General features: G+C 41.9%; 3 protein-coding genes and 1 non-coding gene across 5 annotated transcripts; 1 reads left to right on the top strand and 3 right to left on the bottom strand.

Moving 5' to 3' along the window:
• Nucleotides 1–15969: 15969 nt before the first annotated feature.
• On the bottom strand, nt 15970–16054 carry TRNAM-CAU. The gene is given in 2 exon segments: nt 15970–16005; nt 16017–16054. It is a non-coding gene; the product is annotated as a tRNA-Met (tRNA).
• A 217-nt stretch (nt 16055–16271) lies between these two features.
• On the bottom strand, nt 16272–16595 carry LOC122019327 (late embryogenesis abundant protein 18-like). The gene has a single exon (XM_042576807.1). It carries the CDS (start codon nt 16593–16595, stop codon nt 16272–16274), a length of 324 nt encoding a protein of 107 aa, XP_042432741.1.
• A 502-nt stretch (nt 16596–17097) lies between these two features.
• On the bottom strand, nt 17098–21769 carry LOC122020159 (C-terminal binding protein AN-like). 2 transcript variants are annotated; one of them, XM_042577941.1, is made up of 8 exons: nt 21617–21769; nt 20667–21538; nt 19708–19876; nt 19467–19597; nt 18166–18963; nt 18045–18092; nt 17790–17906; nt 17098–17413 (listed from the first exon to the last, which is right to left on the bottom strand). In XM_042577941.1, exons 2-8 carry the CDS (start codon nt 21252–21254, stop codon nt 17342–17344), a joined length of 1923 nt encoding a protein of 640 aa, XP_042433875.1. In that variant the 5' UTR covers nt 21255–21538; nt 21617–21769; the 3' UTR covers nt 17098–17341. The 2 variants fall into 2 exon arrangements, with proteins under 2 accessions (XP_042433875.1, XP_042433876.1); XM_042577942.1 differs by lacking the exon at nt 17790–17906.
• Nucleotides 21620–23716, top strand: LOC122019326 (GDSL esterase/lipase At5g41890). Its single transcript, XM_042576806.1, has 5 exons — nt 21620–21887; nt 22123–22253; nt 22351–22590; nt 23127–23385; nt 23490–23716. Exons 1-5 carry the CDS (start codon nt 21620–21622, stop codon nt 23714–23716), a joined length of 1125 nt encoding a protein of 374 aa, XP_042432740.1.
• The last annotated feature ends 671 nt before the right edge of the window (nt 23717–24387 follow it).

The following is a 24387-nucleotide window of genomic DNA, read 5'->3' as shown; positions in this document are numbered from 1 at the left end:
CAAAGCCCTAGCCAAAGCCCTAGCCAAAAGACACTTCAATGGCACCAAGGTAACTCCATACTTCCCTAGAACTACTCACCTTGGCATTTCGGTTTCATTTCTCATCGTATCTGTGCTTTTTGTTTCGGGTGTTGGTGGCTTCGGTGCTCACTTACTTGCCCCATTGTATCACATTGTTAACCCTTAGGAAGAAACTAGTGGGTGAAGGAACCTCTAAGTCTAAGTCACCTGAGAAGTCGAAGTCTAAGGCTCCCTCCCGACCTCAACCATCTGTCTCCGGGAGATTTCCAAACCACCATTTTGAACAAGCCTTTAAACAACGGACCTTCAAATTGCTCCCTTGTAGGTCTGTGGATCAAAAATTCATGGATGAATTTTGTCCATCTGTATCAGAAATCATTGCCTATTACAAACTTGATTCCCTTGTCTATTTAGAGCGAGATATCAACTATGACTTAGTATCTGAGTTTTATAACAATGTTCATCAAACTAATTATGTAAGTTATAAAACAAAAGTTGCTAAGCAGACACTTGATTTCAGTTTTTCAACTTTCTTTGATTATCTTGCTTGCCGTAGATGTTCAGGAAATATTTTTTCTATATATCCTGACTTACCAGACCCCTTACCTTCTCCCTTTGATATTTCATCTGACTCCATTTACGAGTATTTCTTTGGACATCCTAGACCGGGTGGGCTAGATGAATTAGATGTTGATTTTCCTACTTTTGCAGCCTTGAGATTATCTGCCCAAGATTACATCCTCTTTAAGATTGTCACAAACTGCCTTCTGTCAATCACATCTAAACCCTTGTCTGAAATCCGACCATATCATTGCCTGATGCTTTATGGATTGCGTCGGCCTCTCGACTTTGACATCATGTCCAGCATCTACTCTTCGATCATCTCCTATAGTGAGCCAAACAGCTTCACTGTGTATATGCCTTATGGGCATATCATTACAGATTGGCTCGAGACCCTTCAGATTGATGTCTCCAAGGGTAGAATAGTCAAGATGGTCAGGCAGGACTGCAGACTTGGGAAACGGGCATTTTCCAAGTCTGGCATCATAGGACAGGATGGGGACGTTCGGTGGAAGGATGGGAGAGCTCTAGGTGAGTTACCACGGGGACCTCCACGACAGGTTGCTGCTGCGCCTGTTGCTGCTCCTCCTGCTGCTGCTGCTGACGATGGAGAGGCAGATCCTGATCTGCACTGGCAGATCGCCGAGCTGGAGAGTGGCATTTATCGGCACGATGAGTTGCTGGTTGCTGAGCTCCACGGGTTGCGCGTCCGAATTGACTAGCACTACGATGATTTACGCAGTCAGCAGCTGGCGACACATCAGGCGATTATGGGATGGATGGCCAGATACCCACCTCCGCAGGATTTCCCGGGCTATCCATCCTCGAGCAGCGGCATGCCACCTCAAGGACCCACTCCTCCTGTTGATGATGCTGATGCTCCTCATGATGAGGAGACTGAGTGATACACATTGTTCTATGATGTCATTTTGATTATCTATGTTTTGGATATTGTTTGTTGGATACTTATGTCTGACCTGGATACTTGCTGATTTCATGTTGCTCATTTTCTTATTTTTCTTTATGTTTCACTTCCTATTGTCTGTTAATTTGCTTTTCATATGTCATGTCTTGTATGTCTCTTATTTCTTTATTACTGTCTTATAATACACTTAGAGGGCATTCTAGGTGGATTAAGTAAAAGACAGTATGGGTTAAGGGGAGTCCTTTATCGTTTTCTTACCTAATTCGCACATTTTCGGTGTTTAACAAAGGGGGAGAAGATAACTAAGTTTAGAGATAAATGAAAGTTTGGCTTTAGGGAGAGGATCTTGATTTCTCCATCCTTACATGGTGTTGTATCTGTCTCAGGGGGAGAATCTTGATTCCCCTAAAATTAGGAAAATATGAACATTTCTGATCTAAACTTAAATCGTGTTGTCAAACAACAAAAAGGGGGAGATTGTTAATACAGTCTGACCTGGCTGTTGTTTTGATGTTGACACTGATTTAAGTTTGTATCAGATATTAATTAAACTGAGAATGATTAATGATCAAGGTTGATCATGTGGAGAGGAAAAGTCCAAGTACGGATACTTGGCACGCGAAGTCGGAGAGGGCTCGGTAGCTCGTTCTCCGGACTAGGTCAGAGAGGGCTCGGTAGCTCGTTCTCTGGACCGGACGAAGTCGGAGAGGGCTCGGTAGCTCGTTCTCTGGACCGGACGAAGTCAGAGAGGGCTCGGTAGCTCGTACTCTGGACTAGGTCAGAGAGGACTCGGTAGCTCGTTCTCTGGACCGGACGAAGTCGGAGAGGGCTCGGTAGCTCATTCTCCGGACTAGGTCAGAGAGGGCTCGGTAGCTCGTTCTCTGGACTGGATGTGGAAGTCGGAGAGGGCTCGGTAGCTCATTCTCCGGACTAGGTCAGAGAGGGTTCGGTAGCTCGTTCTCTAGACCGGATGTGGAAGTTAGAGAGGGCTCGGTAGCTCGCTCTCTGGACCAGGAAGACGTTAGGATTTAGGGCTGGGAAGCTCTAAAACCAACAGAAGCATTGGATCGGTCTGTTGACCGATCCAGTGATACTTTGGTTGTCTGGATCGGTCTGTAGACCGATCCAATGATACATTAGTCATTTGATCGGTCTCGTGACCAATCAGTAACCACACAGAAGCAATCTGTGAGGTTATCTGATCAGTCTGGTGACCGATCAATAAGAAGAGATGGGATGCGATGGGATTCAGAGCGATAGGGGGGATCGGTCTGTGGACCGATCCACCTATAGGCTGATCGGTCCACAGACCTATCAGAATCATCCCAGACCGATCAGGATGTGTCCTGATCGGTCTAGAGGGCTATGGATCGGTCTGATGACCGATCCACAACGATGTCGTTTGTCTTCTGCTGTTTCTCTGCGATTTCTGATTCATCTGATCAAATCATCTGCTGTGAGATTTTTTAGTTGCAGGTTGCAGGTGTCGTGCCAATGCTCAATTTCAAATTAAGCTCCATCAGAAGAATAAGACCAAGTGCTCTTTCTGCTGTGTTTCGCTGCAAATGGTGCAATTGGAGCGTCAACGTTCACTGGCTGTGATCAGTTGGCAACAGCTTGACTCTTGCTTATTGGTTCGAGCTCAGAGACACCAGTGAAGACCATGGATGGTATTAGTATGAGTTCAGAGAACCAGATGAGGAGGAAGAGTGATTGGCGACGCCTGAGTTGGTCGCAGTGATTCAATACAGGTGATAATGATTCGGCTCTGGATGAAGACAGTGAGAAAGCAGAATAAGAAGAAGGAAGAAGAGAGGTTTGGCAAGATTTTTGAAACTCTCTGTCGACCGAAGCAAGGGTGCTGTGTTGTTGAGCTCTTGGCTGAGGAATCCCTTCTGTCTTTGCGTTCTGCTTCGTGGCTGTAAGTTTCATTGTTCATTTCTTTTGGCCACTGAACTCTGTAAGTCTTGTGCTTCATTTCAAATCTTTTCTGTGACGTTGTGGAGAGGTTACTCCACCGAGAAGGAGAAATACTTAGCCGGATTTTGTCCGGGGTGTGATCTACCGAAAGATCAAGGGATCGTCCACCTTACGGACACGCCGAGGAGTATGGGCAAGTTATCCCCGAACCTCGTACATACTTGTGTTAGTTGTGGGTTGTTTCTTCTCCTTGTATTAGTTGTTCTTTTGCTTATTTCCGCTGTGCTAACAAGCTTTTGTGAGAAGATTGTTTAAGTTTTTAAAGGAGGCTATTCACACCCCCCCTCTCTAGCCATCCGAAGGTCCTAACAACAAGGTCATTAGGAAGGTATCTAGGGAAGTTATCCCTAGTGAGTACCTAGAGCATCCAAGGAGCACAAATAGGTTTTAGTTTCCTAGGAGCATTTTCTCTACCCCTTAGATGGGTTAGAGAGTGTCAACTCAAATTGGAAGGATAGTTAATCCAACCTTGATGAAGTTGACACTCGAAGAGCATTTTCAAGATTTTATTAACCTTTGAAAATGAAATAGATTACTTGTTTACTTTTTGGAAGAGTAAAATGTGCCAAAACTTGAAGATTTGGAATTCAATTTAAATTGGCACAATTGGGAGAAGCGTAAGAAATATCAAGTTGGGTTTTAGTATTTTCTTATAAAGGTAAGGGAAAGTTAGGCCTTAATTTTAAATTATTACTCTTTGAAAGAGTAAGTGTGCCAAACATTGAGGAATATACTTATTTTTAAATGACACAATTTAATCATGGGTTAAAGAAATGTCAATTTGGATTTTGACATTTTCATGACTAGATAAGGGGCAATATAGGTTAATTTTAGGATTACCTAAGGATTTAAGGACACTTAGATAGATAATCTAGGTATTTTATTTAAGCTAAACTACCATGTTTTGTTTGCCCATCACATGCCATGATATCATTTTTGCATTCATGCTTTATTATGAAAACACACAAAAATACCATGTCATGTCATACATACATCATGTAGTTATAACAAATTTTCGTTTGAAAAATCATTTATTTTTGATGTATGTCATAGCACATCATGTATTATTTTTAATTCCTTGCAATTAAGGACTAATGGCATTTATTAACAAGTAACATCCTTGGTAGATGTTCAAAATTTTTAAAATACCTAGATAGATATGCATGATCCCTAGTTTAGGGCAAAACTAAACTTTACATCTCACAAAAACTTATAAGGTGACTTGTATGTGTTTAATGCACATTATATACAAGTGAGATTTTAGGATGATGAACAAAACTCAAGATGTTGATTTAGTGCATTCTTTTGAGTTTTAGGTTCATCAAAACATATAGTTATGTGTTTTCCAATCATTGAAAAAGCTAATGTACAAGTCATGTGTATTGAGCCCAAAGAATATGGTTAGATATTGGTTTTGAAAATTATTTCAAAATACTTTTGGAAAACCTTGGTGAAGACTATCTTTTGATAGTAATCATCATTGAAAAGTTAGACACAAACTGGAAGAAAACACTAAAGATTTTACAAGTTTTCAAGTTTGTATCAATTTTTGAAAATAGAAAGTATTTTTATAGAAAACTATTTTTCCTTGATAGTATATACCCTAAGTAATGTCTACACGAATTTTCATGATTTTTAGAATTTTGTATAATTTTTGGGAAGTTTCTGAAGTTCGTTGAAATTAAGTTTCAGAAAATCAGGCATTCAATCGATCACCCGATTTATTAAAGTGCCTCAATCGATCGAGCGATCGATTGAGAAGGCAGGTTACGCGAATAGAAACTCTATGGATCGATCCACACTGCTTCAATTTATCCATTGATCGATTGAAGTGCTGAATTTGGCTAGGAAAACCTATTTTCAGCATTTTAGACCATGTTGAGTCTAGGTAACCATTCCTAACCCCTCAAACCCCATTTGTTTACATTTAGGGGGAGTTTTCATGATGAAAACTGTTAGGATCTCTTCGTACGGCTAGAGAGGGGGGTGTGAATAGCCGACCCCAATTGCTCGCGTTTCTTTCTACAAACTAGGGTTAGCGCAGCGGAAACTAAATGCAGAAAGAAAACAGGAGAAGAAATCAAACCTCTACGCAAGGATGTAACGAGGTTCGGAGATGAAACTCCTACTCCTCGGCGTGTCCGTAAGGTGGACGAAGCCTATCAATCCGTCGGTGGATGAGTCCCCGAAAAACCGGCTAAATCAAACTCCTTGTGGGTGGAGAAACCTCGCCACAATCACTTGCAACAGCAAGCTAAGAGTACAAGAGAATAGCAAGAACAAAATACAACAGGAATGTAAACACAGTAGCTTGCCTTCTCGTCGACTGGGGTCCCGGATGAAGTAGCAACTTCACGGACAGATGCAACAAGCAACTCAGCAGCAGCTGATCCAGTCGTGGAATGAAGCTCACGCGAAGCTTCGACAAGGAGGAGCTCAACAAAGCTCAAGCACAACAGCACTTCGCAACAGGAAGGAAGAAGAAGAAGTATTCGTGCAGCAGCAGCCCTCGACCCCTTTATACCTGCGAAGAAGACAGCGAAGAAACTAGCCGTTGCACCACAACGGCTAGAACTCTGATCGGTCTATGGACCGATCAGGCAACATCCTGATCGGTCTGCAGACCGATCAGGGAAGAAGCCTTCGCTTCTGTTCCGTCCCTGATCGGTCCATGGACCGATCAGGAAACATCCTGATCGGTCCACAGACCGATCAGGGAACCTTCTGATCGGTCCGTAGACCGATCAGGCTTCTCTTCTCTGCTAGTTTGCCACTGATCTCCTTCTGATCGGTCTCCAGACCGATCAGATAACCATCAGTAGCATACTGATCGGTCACCAGACCGATCAGATGACCCATGTATCATTGGATCGGTCTGCAGCCCGATCCAAACTTCTCAGCCCTAAACCTAAGGCTTCCACACCAACATCCGGTCAACCTTGACCTGTTTGTACATCATGCCTAGCATCCGGTCACTCCCTTGACCTGCTAGCACTCCCCGCTAAGTGTCCGGTCAATTCCTTTGACCCACTTAGACTTTTCCACACCAGATGTCCGATCATCCCTGATCCATCTGGATTTTCCTCTTCGTGCCAAGTATCCGATCACTCCCTTGACCTACTTGGACTTTCCAACATCAGAAGTCCGATCATCCCTGATCCATCTGGATTTTCCCTTGCTCGGCTTCACTCACCAGGACTTCCACACTGCCTAACATCCCAGTTAGGACTTTCTCACTGCCTGGCTTCACTCACCAGGACTTTCCAACCGCCTAACATCCCGTTAGGACTTCCCGGCTTCACTCACGGGACTTTCCACATCGCTAACATCCAGTTAGGACTTTCCTACCTGCCTACTCACCAGGACTTTCCAACCGCCTAACATCCCAGCTTAAGACTTTCCCTCGTGCCAAGCTCCCTGCTTGACTTCTCCGCCAAGTCTCCATACTTGGACTTTTCGCGTGCCAAGCTCCCTGCTTGGACTTTTCCAGTGCCAAGTCTCCATACTTGGACTTTTCCAGTGCCAAGCTCCTGCTTGGACTTTTCCGCGCCAAGTCTCCATACTTGGACTTTTCCGAATCAGGTCAACCAGTCAACCTTGACCTACGGTTGCACCAATAATCTCCCAAACATCTATTCTTGTCCCATATCAAGAATACAACTCTTCCACGAGTGTCAAACATCAAAATACAACTCAACTAGGTCAACCTTGACCTAAGGTTGCACCAACAATCTTCCTAAGTCAAACATCAAAATACAACTCGAGTCAGGTCAACTCGAGTCAGGTCAACCAGGTCAACCTTGACCTAAGGTTGCACCAACAATCTCCCCCTTTTTGATGTTTGACAAAACCCATAATCAAGTTAGGTTAACCCGATAACCTAACTTAGGTTTTCCAACCATCTTCCAATGTCCAATGTTCTTTCCTTGAACATTCTCTGGACATTCTCCCCTTAAGTTAACCCGATAACCTAACTTGGGTTCTCCAATAATTCTCCCCCTTTTTGACACACATCAAAAAGAATTCCAATGTTCTTTTCTTGAACATTCCTTGACATTCTTTCCCTAGCTTAGGTTAACCCGATAACCTAACTTGGGTTCTCCAATAATTCTCCAATGAACACTCTCCCCTTTTTGACACACATCAAAAAGGAAAAAAAAAAAAAGGGTATCAAGGTCAAGAGTTTCTTCCTAATGAAAGTCCCATACATTTCATTGAAACTCTTAATTTCCCCCTTGATACTAAACTCAACAATCAGCTTAGTGATAATCCCATATCACTAATCCTCAAAAGTCTTAAGGAGTAAAGACTCCCCCTAACAGTCAACTCCCCCTTGACAATTAGGTAAAACTCCCCCTAAAGGTTAACTTCCCCTTAACCATTGCACCAACAATGTCTTTGTGAGTTCCAAACCTTTAGAAATCCACAAAACCCAACTTCCAGCTGAAATTTCAGACCAACAGCTGAAAATCGAACTAGCACGCCTGATCGGTCCCCAGACCGATCGAAACCCCATGGATCGGTCCCCGGACCGATCAGCCTTCACCAGATCGCACCTAGCTCTGGATCCTACTGGATCGGTCTGCTCATCGGATCGGTCCACGCACCGATCAGATTTGGATCGGTCCCCACCGATCCAGACGCCGATAGGCAGATTTCTGAAATTTCCTACCCGGAATACAGAAACTCCTAGAAAATTCCAGAAAATTCAAAAAATTGTGAAATTTTGAGGATACATTCCTCATAACATATACTATCATGGAAAAATATTTTTCTATGAAAATAACTTCCATTTTTCAATCTTGATACAAAGTTCAAAAACTTTGAAATAGTTCAAGTTTAACTCAACTTTGTATCACAATGTTCAATGATGAATGCTATCACTAGGAAAGCTTCATCAAGGTTTTTCAAATCAATTTTAAAATGCTTTTAAACCCATTTGAATTTAAGACCATAATCTTAGGGCTAGATGTACATGACTTGTACACAAGCTTTCCCTATGATCCTTAATTTCTTGAATTAGGGTCATCTAGGTACAAGGACAATGCACCTTGATCCTAACTCATGATCCTAATATCTCACACACATCTAAGGTGTATCAAACCACATTCAAGTCAATTTGATGTGAGATATGGGTTAAGGTCAACTTAGGCTAAGTTCTCATGCATTTTCTAAACACCAATTTGATCTCAATATCAAATTATATGTTTGTCCTCAAATCAATTTCATTGATTATAATGCAAGAGATGATGACATGGCATATAATGATATCATAAGTAAAAACATGTGCCAATGTCATGATGTCATGGCATAAAGTTTGAAAACTTAAATAAAGCATGACATATAAACTAGCCTAAGCATTATCATGACATTTCAAATGATAATAAAATAAATATGATGTCATGGCATGGAATATGGCAACCAATCATGGCAAGTTAGCACAAACAAAATACCTAAATTCCCTATCTAAGTATCCTTAGCCTTAGCTAACTTAAAATCTAACCCTAGATTGCCCATATATCCCTAAGAGAAACCAAAATCCCAATTATGGTATTTCTCTAGGTTTTCTTAAATTGTGCCAAATAATATTAAAATCGATATTTTTCAAATATGGCACAATTTACTCTTCAAGGAGTAAATAATAATTCTTTTTCATTTTCAAAGGTTATCAAAACCTTGAAAATGCTCCTTGAGTGTCAATTTCCTCAAAGTTGGGTTAACTACCATTCTAATTGGAGTTGACACTCTCTAACCCATCTATGGGATAGAGAAGATGCTCCTAGGAACCTAATATCTATGTGAGCTCATTGGGTTCACTAAATATTCACTAGGGATGACTTCCCTAGCAACCCTCCTAATGACCCTCCTAGGATTTGAAGCCTTGGTCATTTGGGACTCATCAAGATCAACTCTAGGGGTGACTCCCCTTGTGACCTTGGTGGTCTTCCTAGCCCTAGGTTTTGTTCCATAATCGAATGGAACATCATGATAGGTGGGCTTGACCACTTGGGACTTAGGTTTGTGACCCATACCTTTCTTGTCCTTGGACATTGGTTTTTGACCCTTAAACCCTAGGGATGACTTCTCCATGTTCTTAAGAGTCTTTTCCAAAGTATCAAGTCTTGACTTCAAGACTTGATTCTCCTTCTCTAATACCTCAATTTTTGATTTATCACTCTTCCTTGAGGTATTCTTAGGCATATGTCTAGTTGATTTAGGATTCCTACCTAGGTTATCCTTAGCCTTAGATGGGTTGATCCTAGGGTTAGCCTTTCTAGAATTATCCTTATCTAGACTCACATGTTTAGCTCCTAAGCACATGTATTGATTCCTAAGGTTATCATGCTTGTTATTATCGACAAGTGCAATAAAATTCCTAGCATGCATTTTATTAGAATTGCAAAAATGAACCTTAGAGGTTACCTTAGGGTTTGCCTTAGCTCCCCCTATCGATGTGCCCGGTCTCTTGCCCTTGTGAGGTTGCCTCCCCCTCGGACAATGGCTCCTATAGTGTCCCCTTTGCTTGCATTGGAAGCACACGATGTGCTCCTTGCCCTTGCGTTTCGGGACTCCGGCTTCCTTGACCTTTGGCGCCGGTGGAGTCTTTCTTACCCTCTTCGGACACTTACTCTTGTAATGTCCATGTTCCCTACACTCAAAGCACATAATGTGTAATTTAATTGAACTTAAATTGCTTGAGTTACCTAGGGTTGAGGGTGGATGCGAGCTCTCTTTTTCATCCCTTTCGGAGGTAGAAGCTTCTTCTTCTTGCTCCGAACTTGAAGAAGAACTCTCCTCCTCTTCGTCCTTAGATGTTGAGTAACCCTCAACTTCTAATTCCTCTCCTCCATGATGTGAGCTACTTGATGACTCACTTGTCTCCTCTTCATGATTTGAAGTGGAGCTCTCCTCATGGTACTTGGCCAAGTTATCCCATAATTCCTTGGCATTGTTGTAACCTATCTTACACAAGATGTTAGTAGGCAATGAAAATTCAATTATTCTCGTTACCTCTTCGTTGATTTCGGATTTGTGAATTTGTTCTCTGGTCCACTCCTTCTTCTCAAGAGGTTTTCCTTCCTTATCCACCGGAGGAGTAAAACCTTCTTGTACACAAAACCAATTCATTATGTTAGTCATAAGAAAGTACTTCATCCTTACCTTCCAATACGCGAAGTCACCGCATTCGTAGAAGGGTGGAATGGTGACATCTTCTCCGAGTAGATCCATCCTCTAGCTCGTGCTCCCCGGGTGTTAATCCGATGAAGAGCAAACCTTTGCTCTGATACCACTTGTTAGGATCTCTTCGTACGGCTAGAGAGGGGGGTGTGAATAGCCGACCCCAATTGCTCGCGTTTCTTTCTACAAACTAGGGTTAGCGCAGCGGAAACTAAATGTAGAAAGAAAACAGGAGAAGAAATCAAACCTCAACGCAAGGATGTAACGAGGTTCGGAGATGAAACTCCTACTCCTCGGCGTGTCCGTAAGGTGGACGAAGCCTATCAATCCGTCGGTGGATGAGTCCCCGGAGAACCGGCTAATATCAACTCCTTGTGGGTGGAGAAACCTCGCCACAATCACTTGCAACAGCAAGCTAAGAGTACAAGAGAATAGCAAGAACAAAATACAACAGGAATGTAAACACAGTAGCTTGCCTTCTCGTCGACTGGGGTCCCGGATGAAGTAGCAACTTCACGGACAGATGCAACAAGCAACTCAGCAGCAGCTGATCCAGTCGTGGAATGAAGCTCACGCGAAGCTTCGACAAGGAGGAGCTCAACAAAGCTCAAGCACAACAGCACTTCGCAACTGGAAGGAAGAAGAAGAAGAATCACAGAAGATGCCCTCGTCTCCTTTATACCTGCGAAGAAGAAACAGCGAAGAAACTAGCCGTTGCGTTGCAACGGCTAGAACCCTGATCGGTCTGTGGACCGATCAGGCAACATCCTGATCGGTCTGCAGACCGATCTTCTGTTCCGTTCCTGATCGGTCCATAGACCGATCAGGGAACATCCTGATCGGTCCACAGACCGATCAGGGAACCTTCTGATCGGTCCGTAGATCGATCAGGCTTCTCTTCTCTGCTAGTTTGCCACTGATCTCCTTCTGATCGGTCTCCAGACCGATCAGATAACCATCAGTAGCATACTGATCGGTCACTGATCGGTCACCAGACCGATCAGATGACCCATGTATCATTGGATTGGTCTGCAGCCCGATCCAAACTTCTCAGCCCTAAACCTAAGGCTTCCACACCAACATCCGGTCAACCTTTACCTGTTGGTACATCATGCCTAGCATCCGGTCACTCCCTTGACCTGCTAGCACTCCCCGCTAAGTGTCCGGTCAATCCCTTTGACCCACTTAGACTTTTCCACACCAGATGTCCGATCATCCCTGATCCATCTGGATTTTCCTCTTCATGCCAAGTATCCGATCACTCCCTTGACCTACTTGGACTTTCCAACACCAGAAGTCCGATCATCCCTGATCCATCTGGATTTTCCCTTGCCCTGCTTCACTCACCAGGACTTCCACACTGCCTAACATCCCAGTTAGGACTTTCTCACTGCCTGGCTTCACTCACTAGGACTTTCCAACTGCCTAACATCCCAGTTAGGACTTTCCTTTGCCGCTCCATCACTGGGACTTTCCCACCGCCAACATCTCCATAGGACTTTCCTGGCTTCACTCACCAGGACTTTCCAACTGCCTAACATCCCAGTTAGGACTTTCCCTCGTGCCAAGCTCCCTGCTTGGACTTCTCCGTGCCAAGTCTCCATACTTGGACTTTTCGCGTGCCAAGCTCCCTGCTTGGACTTTTCCAGTGCCAAGTCTCCATACTTGGACTTTTCCAGTGCCAAGCTCCCTGCTTGGACTTTTCCGTTGCCAAGTCTCCATACTTGGACTTTTTCCCGAATCAGGTCAACCAGGTCAACCTTGACCTACGGTTGCACCAATAATCTCCCAAACATCTATTCTTGTCCCATATCAAGAATACAACTCTTCCACGAGTGTCAAACATCAAAATACAACTCAACTAGGTCAACCTTGACCTAAGGTTGCACCAACAATCTTCCTAAGTCAAACATCAAAATACAACTCGAGTCAGGTCAACTCGAGTCAGGTCAACCAGGTCAACCTTGACCTAAGGTTGCACCAACAAAAACAAGATTGGATTGGTTAAGGAAGACTAAGTAGAAGTTTAGGTTGAGGTTTGGTTTCATTATTAAATTTTTGAACCTCAAAACTTCTAAATTTTGGACTTCCTAAAGATTTAGGGATTCCAACTCATTGTTGGTGCAATGACAGAATTTTGAAACATGTTTTTAGGAGGAGTTACTCTTTAAGGACATGGAATTTATTTTCCAACACCATTGAAGGTGGTTAAACCTTGAAAACCAATGCTCAAGGTTGAGCGTTGAAGAACAATGGAGAGTGGATATCTTCATTGTGGGGTTATGGATGCTCTAGGATGAGCATCATAAGGTGGAATAATGCTCCAGGGTGAGCATTTAATACAGTGAAGGGTATGAGACCTTCATTGTTGGATTGGTTAACGCTCAAGGGTGAGCGTTGAAGATAATGAATGGTATGAGACTTTCATTATAGTGTTGTGAACAACGAGTGAAGTTGTGAATAACAGTGAGTAACTCTTTAGGGGGAGAGTTCTTTTTTATGTGTGTCAATAGGAGGAGAATGTAGGGTTTAAGTTAGGCCTTCATTACCTAAAGAGAGAGTTTGCCGTCTAGGAAAGAGGGAGAATGATGGAAACTCTCATTCATGTCTTGGCATGAAGGAAGTTGAGGCTATGAGATTAGCCTAACTTAAAAGTATTGTCAAACATAAAAAAGAGGAAGATTGTTAGTGTAATATTCCCTAGGTCAAGGTTGACCTGGTTGACTAAGCTTGAGATGGCTCAAGCTTGAGTCTTGATGTTTGGGTTTTGATGTTTGACAATACATAGAGACTGATAATACATAGAGATTGCAGGTGCAATCGTTCATTTGGGGAGATTGTTGGTATAATTCTCCTTTAATAATGGTTGGCTAGTTAGATGTGAAGAAGAGTCAAGTAGGTCAAGAATGACTGGATACTTGATCGAAAAGTCCTGGTGAGTGAAACCAGGCAAATGGAAAATCCTAGTGAGTGAAGTTAGGCAGATGGAAAGTGCTAGTGAGTGAAGTCAAGCAGATGGAAAGTCCTGGTAAGTGAAGCCAGGCAATTAGAAAATCCTGGTGAGTGAAGCTAGGTGAAAGTCCTGGTGAGTGAAGCCAGGCAGATAGAAAACCTTAGTGAGTAAAGCTATGTGAAAGTTCTGGTGAGTGAAGCTAAACAGATGGGAAACCTTAGTGAGTGAAACTAGGTGAAAGTCCTGGTGAATGAAGCCAGGCAGATGGGAAATCCTAGTGAATGAAGCTAGGCAGAAGGAAAGTCCTGGTGAGTGAAGTCAAACACGTGGAAATCCAAGTGGGTCAAGGTTGATTGGACACCTGGTGTTGAAAAGTCCAAGTAGGTCAAAGGGTTGACCGGATACTTAGCACGAGGAGAAAAGTCCAAGTGGGTCAAAGGGATTGACCGGACACTTAGTGAGGAAGTCCTACCAGGTCGAGGGTGACCGGATGTTAGGCATAATGTCCTAACATGTTATGGTTGACCAGATCTTGGGTTTTGGGGATTTGGGACTTGATTAAGGCAAATCAAGTTGAATCAATCGATCAACTAATTGATTGACTCATGCTCAATCGATCGGTTAATCGATTGGGTGAGGTGTCGCGACAAAAACATCACCCAATCGATCGATTGGGGAGAATTGGCGCGAGCATAGAAAGCCTCCCAATCTATCACTCGATCGATTGGGAGCCTCCAATCGATCACCCGATCGATTAGCAGCCTCCAATCAATCGAGCGATCGATTGAGAGGCAGGAAATCGCGCGAGAACCCTGAATCGATCGGGCAATCGATTCAGGTGATTTTCAGAGAGCACAGAGGTGCTCTGGATCGATCGACCGATCGATCCAAAGCCTCCCAATTGATTGAGAGCAATCCAATCGATTGGGATCTGATCGTTGACGCATATTATATCTTTTGGCCAGCGTTCTTCTTTGCAGAGCTTACACGACTACAGCGCGATTCATCTCCGATCTTCACAGTGCCTTCTCCACCACTCACTGCCAGATCTTGAAGCTTCTTGGAGCAAGGTGTTTTTGCACTTCCAAGGTCAAGAGGCATTCCAAACAAGAAGGAGAAGCTAGCTATGATTTTATGCTGTAAAATCTTGTAAGATTTACTTGTATTTGCTTCTTCTTTTCTTCTTGTTATTGAGTGAGTTTGTACGAGGTTTCTCCACCTCCGATTGCGACCGAGAAGAAGTGTTTTTATAGTGGAGAGTGTGTGTCATGTGTAGATCCTTGGATTAGTCATCTCTTCTTGAGGTGGATACCAAGTAAATCCTTGTGTTAGTGTTGTAATTGTGTTTCTTGCATTTTCTGCTGCCTATTATTACCAAGAAACAAGACGACGAGCGGACGACGAGTAATTCCCCCCCCCCCCCCCCCCATCTAGTACATTTCGACCCTAACAATGTTCATTTGTATGTCCTTGTTCCTTGTATGTAGTATGTTTACATTCATATTTTAGTATGCATTGCAAGAAAAATACTTTACTATGAATAAAGATTTAGTTAGATAAGTTTTCTCTTTTGGACAAATGGATATAGGAACTAATTAATGCATAGTATGATTTGAATGTGTTAAGTCTCTCAACTCACATATTTTAACTATTTCAGATAATAATACAAATGAAACATGAGACATTGATAGATGAGCAAGCTAGCTAGTGATAATGATGGTACAACCCAAACATCTTTCAGTTTAATTTCCACATTAGTTAAATATTTTCTTTAAAGAATAAATTTTAGAGCTACATGACCCGCACCTAATATTTAAATATCTTAGTTAAATCAAGAGTATATTATGATTGTAAGTGTAATTGTAATTTGGGATGTCCGCATGTTTAAAAAAGAAGAATAATCAGGGACGTTTCAATATTATTTTGTGAAATCATGATATTATTGGCCTGGGGGATCTAAGTAATATTGCTATGTGAAACTTAATCTACCTGTTAGGAGGAATTCAATTATATTGCTCGAAAGATCTTCACTGTATTACTCAGAGGTAAATTCTATTATCATCATTTAGTAATTTAAATCATGATATTTTCTCATAAAAATGGTACAAACGAATAGCTTATGCTAGGAACTTACCAAATATATGATAGTTTCAGTTTTTGGCAATCATTCATCAATGGACCAATTGACAGTGATATTAAAAAAAATCCCAAAGGTTTGACTCCTCATACATCACAGCATTGTTGACCTCAGAATTATGCAAAATAGCAAAAAAAGGGAGAGAGACTCGAACTCTTGACCGGCATGGTTGAATTCAGAATTACCTAAAATAGTAAAAACATCACCAAAAAATGGGGTGAGAGAGGCTCGAACTCTCGACCTCAGGATTTCTCAGGAGCTATGAGACCTACGCGCTAGCCAACTGCGCCACCACCCCTTGATGTTTTTGCTACTATTATTTATATTTTATTACTTAATTTTTTTATGATCTATTTAGTTGGAACCATCGAACAAGTTGCTTTTGTTTTTACCAATACTTCTAAATTTCAACTTTTTAATTTGAAAACTTCAAATATTTTGCTGCTGATATGAAAACCCACACTATTTATTTTTTTATTTAGTTGAGACTGCGGATACTACATTTTGCTAGAAAATTACATGTACTTCCCGCCGGACGTTGGATAAGTTGGGTGCGTTCCCACCGGGCGGCGGTGGTGACGGTGTCCAGTGCCGGCAAGGGGCACGCCGGCGATGCCGTGTTTTGCAGCGGCCTCCTCCCGGTGCTCCGCCTTCTCCTCGTGATACTCCGCCTCGGCCTCCTTCTCCCTCGCCTTGGCCCGTTCCTTCGCGGCAGCTCGCTCCTCCGGCGTCCGGGCCGTGGCGGCCTCTGCTGTCCCCTCCGCCTTCCCGGCGAACTCCTTCACCTTCTCTTTCGCTTTGCTTGTCGCATCCTTCATCTTCTCCGCCGCCGATTGCATTCAGTTGCTACTATTAATATTTAATCAGTAGATTAGAGACTTCGATGGCCATTAGTGAGCGAGTGAACCATTTATATAGGATTTGGTGGATAAAGGTGGCAGGATCCAGAGAGTGCGACGTGTCGTGCATGCAGAAGTAGTTGTCACGTAACGCGTCCACGTCAGTCGTTTTGATGATTAGTGATACGTGTCGACTAACTATGTTCACGGAATACGAGCATGGCCATTAAAAATTTTATTTTATCCTCCATTTTCTAAAACATAGTTATCATCTAATCCCATGAAATTTAACTCTGGTTAGAACATATTCTTAAGCATATGGTTTTTCGTTTTCCCCCCTTTAAAATTTCTTTTTTTTTTTCTTTCAGTGACAGAAATTGGAAGAGTTTGATCGTGTGAGCCGCTAATTTTTCTTTTACCCCCTAAAAGTCTCTTATCTTTTCTTGCAGCGACATAAATCTGAAGAGTTTTGGATGCCAGCAAGGCCTCGGGGAGGAAGGTAGGAAACAAACAAGGAGACAACAGCTTCGACATTGAGATTTTGAGCAATGTTTTACAGAACTTCACTGGAGTTTGATGTTTACAAAGAAAGATACATAACGATTGGAAAACACATTCCACAACCATTTCCTAAACTTTAAAGCAACTACAAGAGTCAGCTAAAAGAAAACAGATAGATTAGGAAAATCCTTTGTCGAAAGACAAGGATACCTGATTCTTTCCGAGCATCTTTTACCGTAAATAAGTTAATCAATCCATCTAGTGATGCCGTCTTCATTGACAGTCGCAAGGATCTCTATACTTACTTCTAGGACAGCCTACACATGATGATACAAATAAAATGTCATTAAAATATTATAGCAGAAAAGAAAATTTACACTAGTGGGTAACGAATAATAGATTAAAATTGAAGATGATCATAGAGAAAGCACAAATTCAAAATTGTGATTATATAAAGCATCAAGATTATGCAGAAAAGTATGCTTGATGAACAAAGTTTGGAACGGGTTGTTACGGAGTTCCACAAATTAGTTTGACGTTTGTAGTGCTAACAAGAGAAGACACTCAATATGAAAACTGAGGCATAAAATGGGAGAATAAATTCAAACTTTATGTCTTATATTGAGTATCAAATATGCGACGTTAGTAGGATGGCCCGTGTCCTTGTATGGATAATGCAAATAAGGTGCATACCGATGGTTTTTTGCAGTTAACTAGTTTACATTCTTCCAATGTAGGACCACGCAATGTCCAAGCCTCCCACACATCAAAATTATAACTCGCAAATACAAACTCCATTCTCCTATTGATCTGGTACCATGCAAAACATGAAAAAGTTATATGGAAGTTGTGTATTTGTAGCCAAAGTAAACGCTGGTTGGCGGAATACATCGGTAAATGGTTTGAACATTAATTGAAAGCTTGTAGACATTAAATGCAATTCCTAACCTGTAAGAGTTTCCCACCAGACGATAAAGACCGCAACCCGATTATGCCCTGGAAATTGTAAGTGCTATTAAGAGAGATGAAGTGGCATTTCATTCAGCAACACTAAAAACTATATAAATACCTTGCTTCTAAAGCAAACAAGGAATTCTGCAGCCGGATCCCTCTTTGATATGTTTGACATTGTATCAAGGAACCAGCCACCTCCTTGATTTCTTTGTCTAGAGACATGATATCCTTGGCAATCTCTTGCACGTAGGGCAATGATGAAACCATCTTTCAGCAGTTGAACAGAATTTTCATTAACTTCTGCATTTACTGACACCTGTTTTGGTGACGAGTCTAGTGTAGGCTCAGAGGTGCACATTAGTTTATTTCTAGGATCCTCAGGAGAAGTTAACCTAGAACCAGAACCTAACACTTTCTCCCTTCCACTTGTTGCCGTATCATCATCTTGATCTAATGTATAACTAGTATCACTCTCTCCTGCTGAATAATCATCTGGTTCCTGGTGGGATCTTCGGCGAGCAGGTCTCTTCTTACCCTTTTTACTTGTTCCACTATGCCTGCCTTCAGTTATAGAGCCTACATTTTGGGAAACAGCTGAAACATGAGAAATGTTAAATTCACGGTTATCCTTCTTGTAGATGTATTCTGAAGTCAAGTGGCTCTCATTTATCTGCTGTTCAAGACCATGAATCTGCTGAGTTTGAGTTTCTTTTACTTCCTTCTTTGTATGCTCATCTTTACATACAATTCCACTTATCATTTCATCTTCATCAGATATAGCATAATCTGGTACAATTCCATCAAGGAAAAATGACTGTAATATGGTGATTGCTTTTTCCCTTATTTCCATCCATACTTCTTCACTATAGTCTGCACTGCGAGGAAGAATTAGCACATTTGGCATCTCTCTTACCTGAAAATGGGTTAAAACAAAACTTCAGAGCAATGTGCCATATTAGATATTTTAATTTTATAATACGCAATGTACACAAAAAGGAAAGAAGATATAAGAAAGACAAAATTCAGCATCTGCTCTTGACAAGTACAAAGTAAAATAAGCTAGAGCCAAACCTCGTTCAACATGTTTATGTGGCACTCCATAGCAATAATACAGCTGGAATTGGCTAAATTGAACACGCAGTATAGAAAAAGAAAAAGATGCAACTAAATGAACTTAATTTTTGTGATTTTTTTTTTTTTAAAAAAAGTCCAATCTTATGCATCGGCATATGAGAACATGCTCAAAGAACTAACTTCTGGTCGCAAACATAAAACACAAATCGTAAACTCTTAGGTATATTGATGCATCAAGCACCTATTATGAGAACTATTAATCTTGGGTTCCTTATCTTTACACTTATGGCTCACATAGGTTACACAGTTTATGCAGTAGATCTTATGCAGTTGGACTCTTACCCATGCTTCCATCCATTGTGGCCCCTCAGCACCATCCAATGCACAACCGGCTATGGTACCATTAATCAATAGTTGTTTTAATGCACGATCATCTATCAATTGACTGCTAGCTGTATTAACTATAAATGCACCTGTGGAAAAACAGATACTTAACTATTTGAGATTGCGATTAAATTATGCAGACAACCAGAATTGAAAGAAACGCATAGTCCAAATAGTCAAATTATGTCAAACAGTTTACCAGGCTTTATATGTTGCAGGCATTCTGCATTAAGAATATGCATGGTAGCATCTGAGAGTGAACAGTGAAGTGAAACAAGATCACTTGCTGCCAGCAAATCATTTAGGGTGTCCATCCTTCGAGCTGCAGAAGGAAATGCAATAGCAGACCGTCTTGATTTGTCTGTCACCTTTACAGATGTTCAAAAAATATTAAAAGTCATGAAATTTTAAACAATTGAATGGTAAGATAATTAACACACGCATAACAGTCTTATTTTCATCGCATCAAGCTAGAGAAAACTACCAAGGAGTTTCTTGGATTCTGTTATCATGAAAATGAAATTCTATTTCGCTTCCACAGATCAAATCCTTAACTCAAAAGACCATTCAACTTATTATTTGTTAAGATACAAACATGAAAACCTAAGCCCTCTACACACTGACTAGAGTTTATTATGATCAGATTGTGCCAAAATTTCATTTTGAGGATATCACTAAGAAATTAGCACGGAGCTCTCAGAATATGCAGCACTAAAATCTGACAATAGATGTGAGTACTGAGTATATTGCCTGAGGCTAACTGTTATATGCAGTAATTATTACATAACTGTTATCTGCAGTAATTATTACATAATAAACTACACTACCATAGCTAGCCATAAATATCAGATGTTGCGCCAAATACTTCTACACATGTCTAGTGGATACAGATTGGCCAAAATATTGACCGGTAGAAAGGAAACACAACGACGAGTTGCCTACCATTTTGTGTGCAGAAATCGGGATTTTGCTTAACAAGTAGCTATGTTCAATCGGATTCATTGAGCAAGGAAAAAATCAAACTTAAACAGCAAAGGAATGTTCATATTAGCAACTTGTAAAGGCTTATTTCTCAGAAAACAGATAGATCAAAAGTACATTGTGAAACAGAGCACAATATGAGAGAAAACAGTACCAAGGTTCCTAATAGTTGAATACCTCGTGGTGGACATCGAAGTAGAGCACGCTCATCTTAAATGCAAGGATCCTGGTGGCCAGGCAACTTGCAGAGGCCGACCTGCCAACGATCCCAAGAACAAGGCCACGGCACCTTCGCATTCCCCGGCACAGCGGCGGGATCGATCCGAACCAACCGGCCGAGGCGGAGGACGGGCGGGAAAGGAAGTGGGTCCGGCGGAGGAGGCTGAGAAACAGGGCAATGACGGTGTCAGCCACTTCCTCGGCTCGGCTGCAGTCGACGTGGACGAGGCGGAGCCCTAGATCAGCGGCGAGAGCGGAGTCGATGACGCGGTCGGCGGAGCCGAGGCAGAGGACGAGCTGCCAAGGGCGGAGGCGGCGCTGGGCGGGGCCGGGTAAGAGGGAGAGCGAGTGCAGGATAACAGCTGCGGCCGACTCGATGCGCCCGTCGGCGAGGGCCGCGCTGCCGACGTGCTCGACGGTGGCGACCCCAGCGAGGGCCTCCTGCTCCAGTGAGGTGTCTTCGAGGCAGTTGAGAGCCACCACAAGGGGCGCCTCCGCCGCCATGAGATCCGACGGTGGAAACCCCGCGCTTCCTTGACGCCGCATCTCTTCCTCCTTTGACCCCTCTCTCCCAATCTCCCTCCACTCCGACCAATGCCTAAATCTTTCTTGGTCTACTCGGTCTCGTTGTATAATTTAGAGAACTTGGAGTGCATTTTTGAAAATAGTCCTAATTTTCTTTTCGACGGCTGATCTTTCTCCACCCTTATCTTTTCCCTCTTTCCTGCAACGGATTTTTGGCTCCTTCACAAACACAGAAATGGATACCAAGGCCAAATTTCATGATTGTGTCACATCAAAGCTGCAACGCAAGGCATGCCAATCGCATGCTTTGTGAACTAATATTAGAACACAAGCTATGCAATATTCAATACACAGCAGAGCTTCTGCAGCAGAAGAAGGCATACCTCATGGCTTCACCATTTGTTGCATTGTTCCTGTCTCTTCTTCTTCTTCAACTGCTGCTGCTGCTTCCATTGTTTGTTCTTGGCCTTCGTCTTCCAGCAGTTCGCTACCCCACCATCGTCCTCGGTGATTCTCTCGTCGACGTTGGGAACAACAACTATCTCTTCACCATCTCCAAAGCTAACTCACCTCCTTACGGCATTGATTTCGCGCCTTCTGGCGGCCAACCTACAGGAAGATTCACTAATGGCAGAACCACAAGTGATCTCGTAGGTATATATACACATGTCTCCTATATACTGCAGGAAATAAAAAAATTGGAAAAAAAAAAAAAAACCTAAATCAGAGGCCTCGTATTACTTTCCCATCATCTTGTAAGGCAAAAAAATAAAAGAAAAGAGAATCTCATCTGTTTGATGGTAACTTTAAAAAATGACTTGATGACTGAAGCTTTACTAGAGATCAATTACTTAATAGTTTTCTAAATTTTATGCATTGATTGTACTAGTTCAAGCTTTGGGGAAGAATTCTTTCCCTCCACCCTATTTAGCCGGCAACAACTGTAGCAATGCTGTTCAGAATGGCATCAACTATGCTTCAGGTGCTTCTGGGATATTGGACGAGACAGGATCTTTGTTTGTATGTGGCAAACTCACAAATGTTTCTTCTAATGGGTGTTAATTTTTGGATTTGATGTCAACTTTGTCTACCTGCTTTCTACTCAAACTATGCTCAGGTTGAGAGAATACCATTGAGCATGCAGGTGAAATATTTTGAAGAAACCAGAGATTACATGGAGAGAACTCTGGGAAAGAATGCTACTGAGTTCCTAAAGACCGCTGTCTTCCAAATAATAACAGGGTCTAATGACATCTTGAACTACTTCGAGCCATCCGTATATTTCTTTGGAGATAAGAAGCTCGCCCCAACAGCTCTTCAGGACATATTGGTCTCCAACTTAACTCTGCATCTAAAGGTGAGAACAAATAGTACCTACTCATCAGGATTTGAATGATTTATTGTAGTAATGAAAGGCTACTGGGTGTTATAGAATTACTTGACACATTTATAGCTTCTTTTTTGATAAAATGAACTAGGATTATAACCTAGTACATACTCGTAAACAAGTTGAAATAGATCAAATCAAATTATAGATGATCTGAATTGCATACGAAGAATCAGTGACTGGATTTGTTTTCCTTTTAAAAAAAAAATTATGCTATACTAAGAATCTAACTTAAATTATTCTATCATCTGAGGTAGCTAGCACTGATTGGTATGTCATGAAGATATAACCAAAGAATGAATCATCAAAATAAACGAGAAAAATAATTGAAACTATTCATGATTAATCCTTTGACGGCATGTTAAAGTTTGAATGAATTCTGAGATGTCAAAAAGCAAAGTCATACGGAAAAATCAAAGTTAAGACAATCTAGCAAATCAAAGTTAGAATAACTGTTCTATCATGGAAAATTTGATCAATTTATTAATTACTGCAAATTTTAACAGAGATTGCATGAGCTCGGGGCAAGAAAGTTTCTAGTCATTGGGGTAGGACCTATTGGATGCATACCGTATCTTCGAGTAATAAAGTTGGTGAAAAAAGGGGAATGCTTATCAGCTGCAAACACACTAATCCAAGGTTACAACATGAAGTTGATCAGGGCAATCAACAAGCTAAATGAAGATCTGGGTCCTGAATCTGTTTTCGTATATGCGAATATCTACGACATTTTCCAAGATATAATTCAAGACTATCACAAATACGGTAAGTGTTTCACTTTGTCAACTTTCCAGCCCACATTATTTCCACAAAGAAAAAGAAATAGGAAAAATCAGTGGCATTGACTTAACAAATGCTGATATTACCAGGATTTGAAAATCCATATGATCCTTGTTGTGGCCTAAGCTTTCCTCCTCTCTGCCTCAGAGTCCGTGATGGCAACTCCAGCACCATCCTCTGCAAAGATAGAAACAAGTATGTGTTTTGGGATGCATATCACCCAACTGAAGCCGCTAACATTATCATTGCAAAGAAATTAATTGCTGGCGATGCAAATGCAACTTCCTTCAACCTACGAAGGTTGTATAGTGGTTAATTGTACTGGAAAAGACAACATGAGAAATCTTCCAGAGGTTTTAGACATGATTATAAACTTGTAATATCTGCTGCAGCAGTATACTTAGCTTAAAGAGAAAACATTTTGCTATGACTTCCGCCAATAGCCATTATACCTACCTGGTAGCCTGGATCCTCAACGCATCTTCCCAAACATTCATTTTTTAAAAAAACAAGTGCAAACAATGAAATAGACTAGATGCTTCAACTGAAAGATCACACAAAGATCAGGCGTCAGCATTATAAAGTCGAACCCTTAGTTAGCATTGCGGCGCTATGCCAACGACGGCTGAAGAAGAACTAGGATTTCGGCGCTAGGGTTGGGTTCGCTAGCCGTGCATTTCCGATAGGATGAGGAGGAAGATAGAAAAAGGCAGAGGAGGAAAAAGGGAAAGAAGGAAGTGGAACGTGCAGCCGATCGGAGAAAACTTGCGAGCCACGGCTCGGATCTCGCTCTCCGGCGTCACCGACGGTCTGGGGGCTCTGCCTTATTGTTATTGGCGACGTCACCAGCGGATTCACGGCCATCGCTCGTCCCTTCGATTCTTCGAACAACCACCGTCACAGTTTAAAAGGAAAATAAAGCGGGCCCAATGCTGAACCGGGTGACATATGCCGGCTCAGTTTGGGTCAATTTGACATGAGTAAACA

Source organism: Zingiber officinale, chromosome 9A (genome assembly GCF_018446385.1).
Source record: "Zingiber officinale cultivar Zhangliang chromosome 9A, Zo_v1.1, whole genome shotgun sequence".
In the NCBI taxonomy this organism is placed as follows: Eukaryota; Viridiplantae; Streptophyta; class Magnoliopsida; order Zingiberales; family Zingiberaceae; genus Zingiber; species Zingiber officinale.
The sequence above is the reverse complement of the archived record's forward strand: the minus strand, read 5'-3'. Positions and strand labels throughout refer to the sequence as shown.

Coding starts and splice junctions, on each gene's coding strand:
- LOC122019327 (XM_042576807.1), bottom strand. CDS start 16,595: ATGCAATCGGCGGCGGAGAAGATGAAGGATGCGACAAGCAAAGCGAAA.
- LOC122019326 (XM_042576806.1), top strand. CDS start 21,620: ATGGCTTCACCATTTGTTGCATTGTTCCTGTCTCTTCTTCTTCTTCAA. Junction 21,888..22,122: donor AACCACAAGTGATCTCGTAG/GTATATATACAC, acceptor TGATTGTACTAG/TTCAAGCTTTGGGGAAGAAT. Junction 23,386..23,489: donor TCAAGACTATCACAAATACG/GTAAGTGTTTCA, acceptor TGATATTACCAG/GATTTGAAAATCCATATGAT.
- LOC122020159 (XM_042577941.1), bottom strand. CDS start 21,254: ATGCGGCGTCAAGGAAGCGCGGGGTTTCCACCGTCGGATCTCATGGCG. Junction 18,964..19,466: donor CACAATGGATGGAAGCATGG/GTAAGAGTCCAA, acceptor ACCCATTTTCAG/GTAAGAGAGATGCCAAATGT. Junction 17,907..18,044: donor CTGGTGGGAAACTCTTACAG/GTTAGGAATTGC, acceptor GCATGGTACCAG/ATCAATAGGAGAATGGAGTT.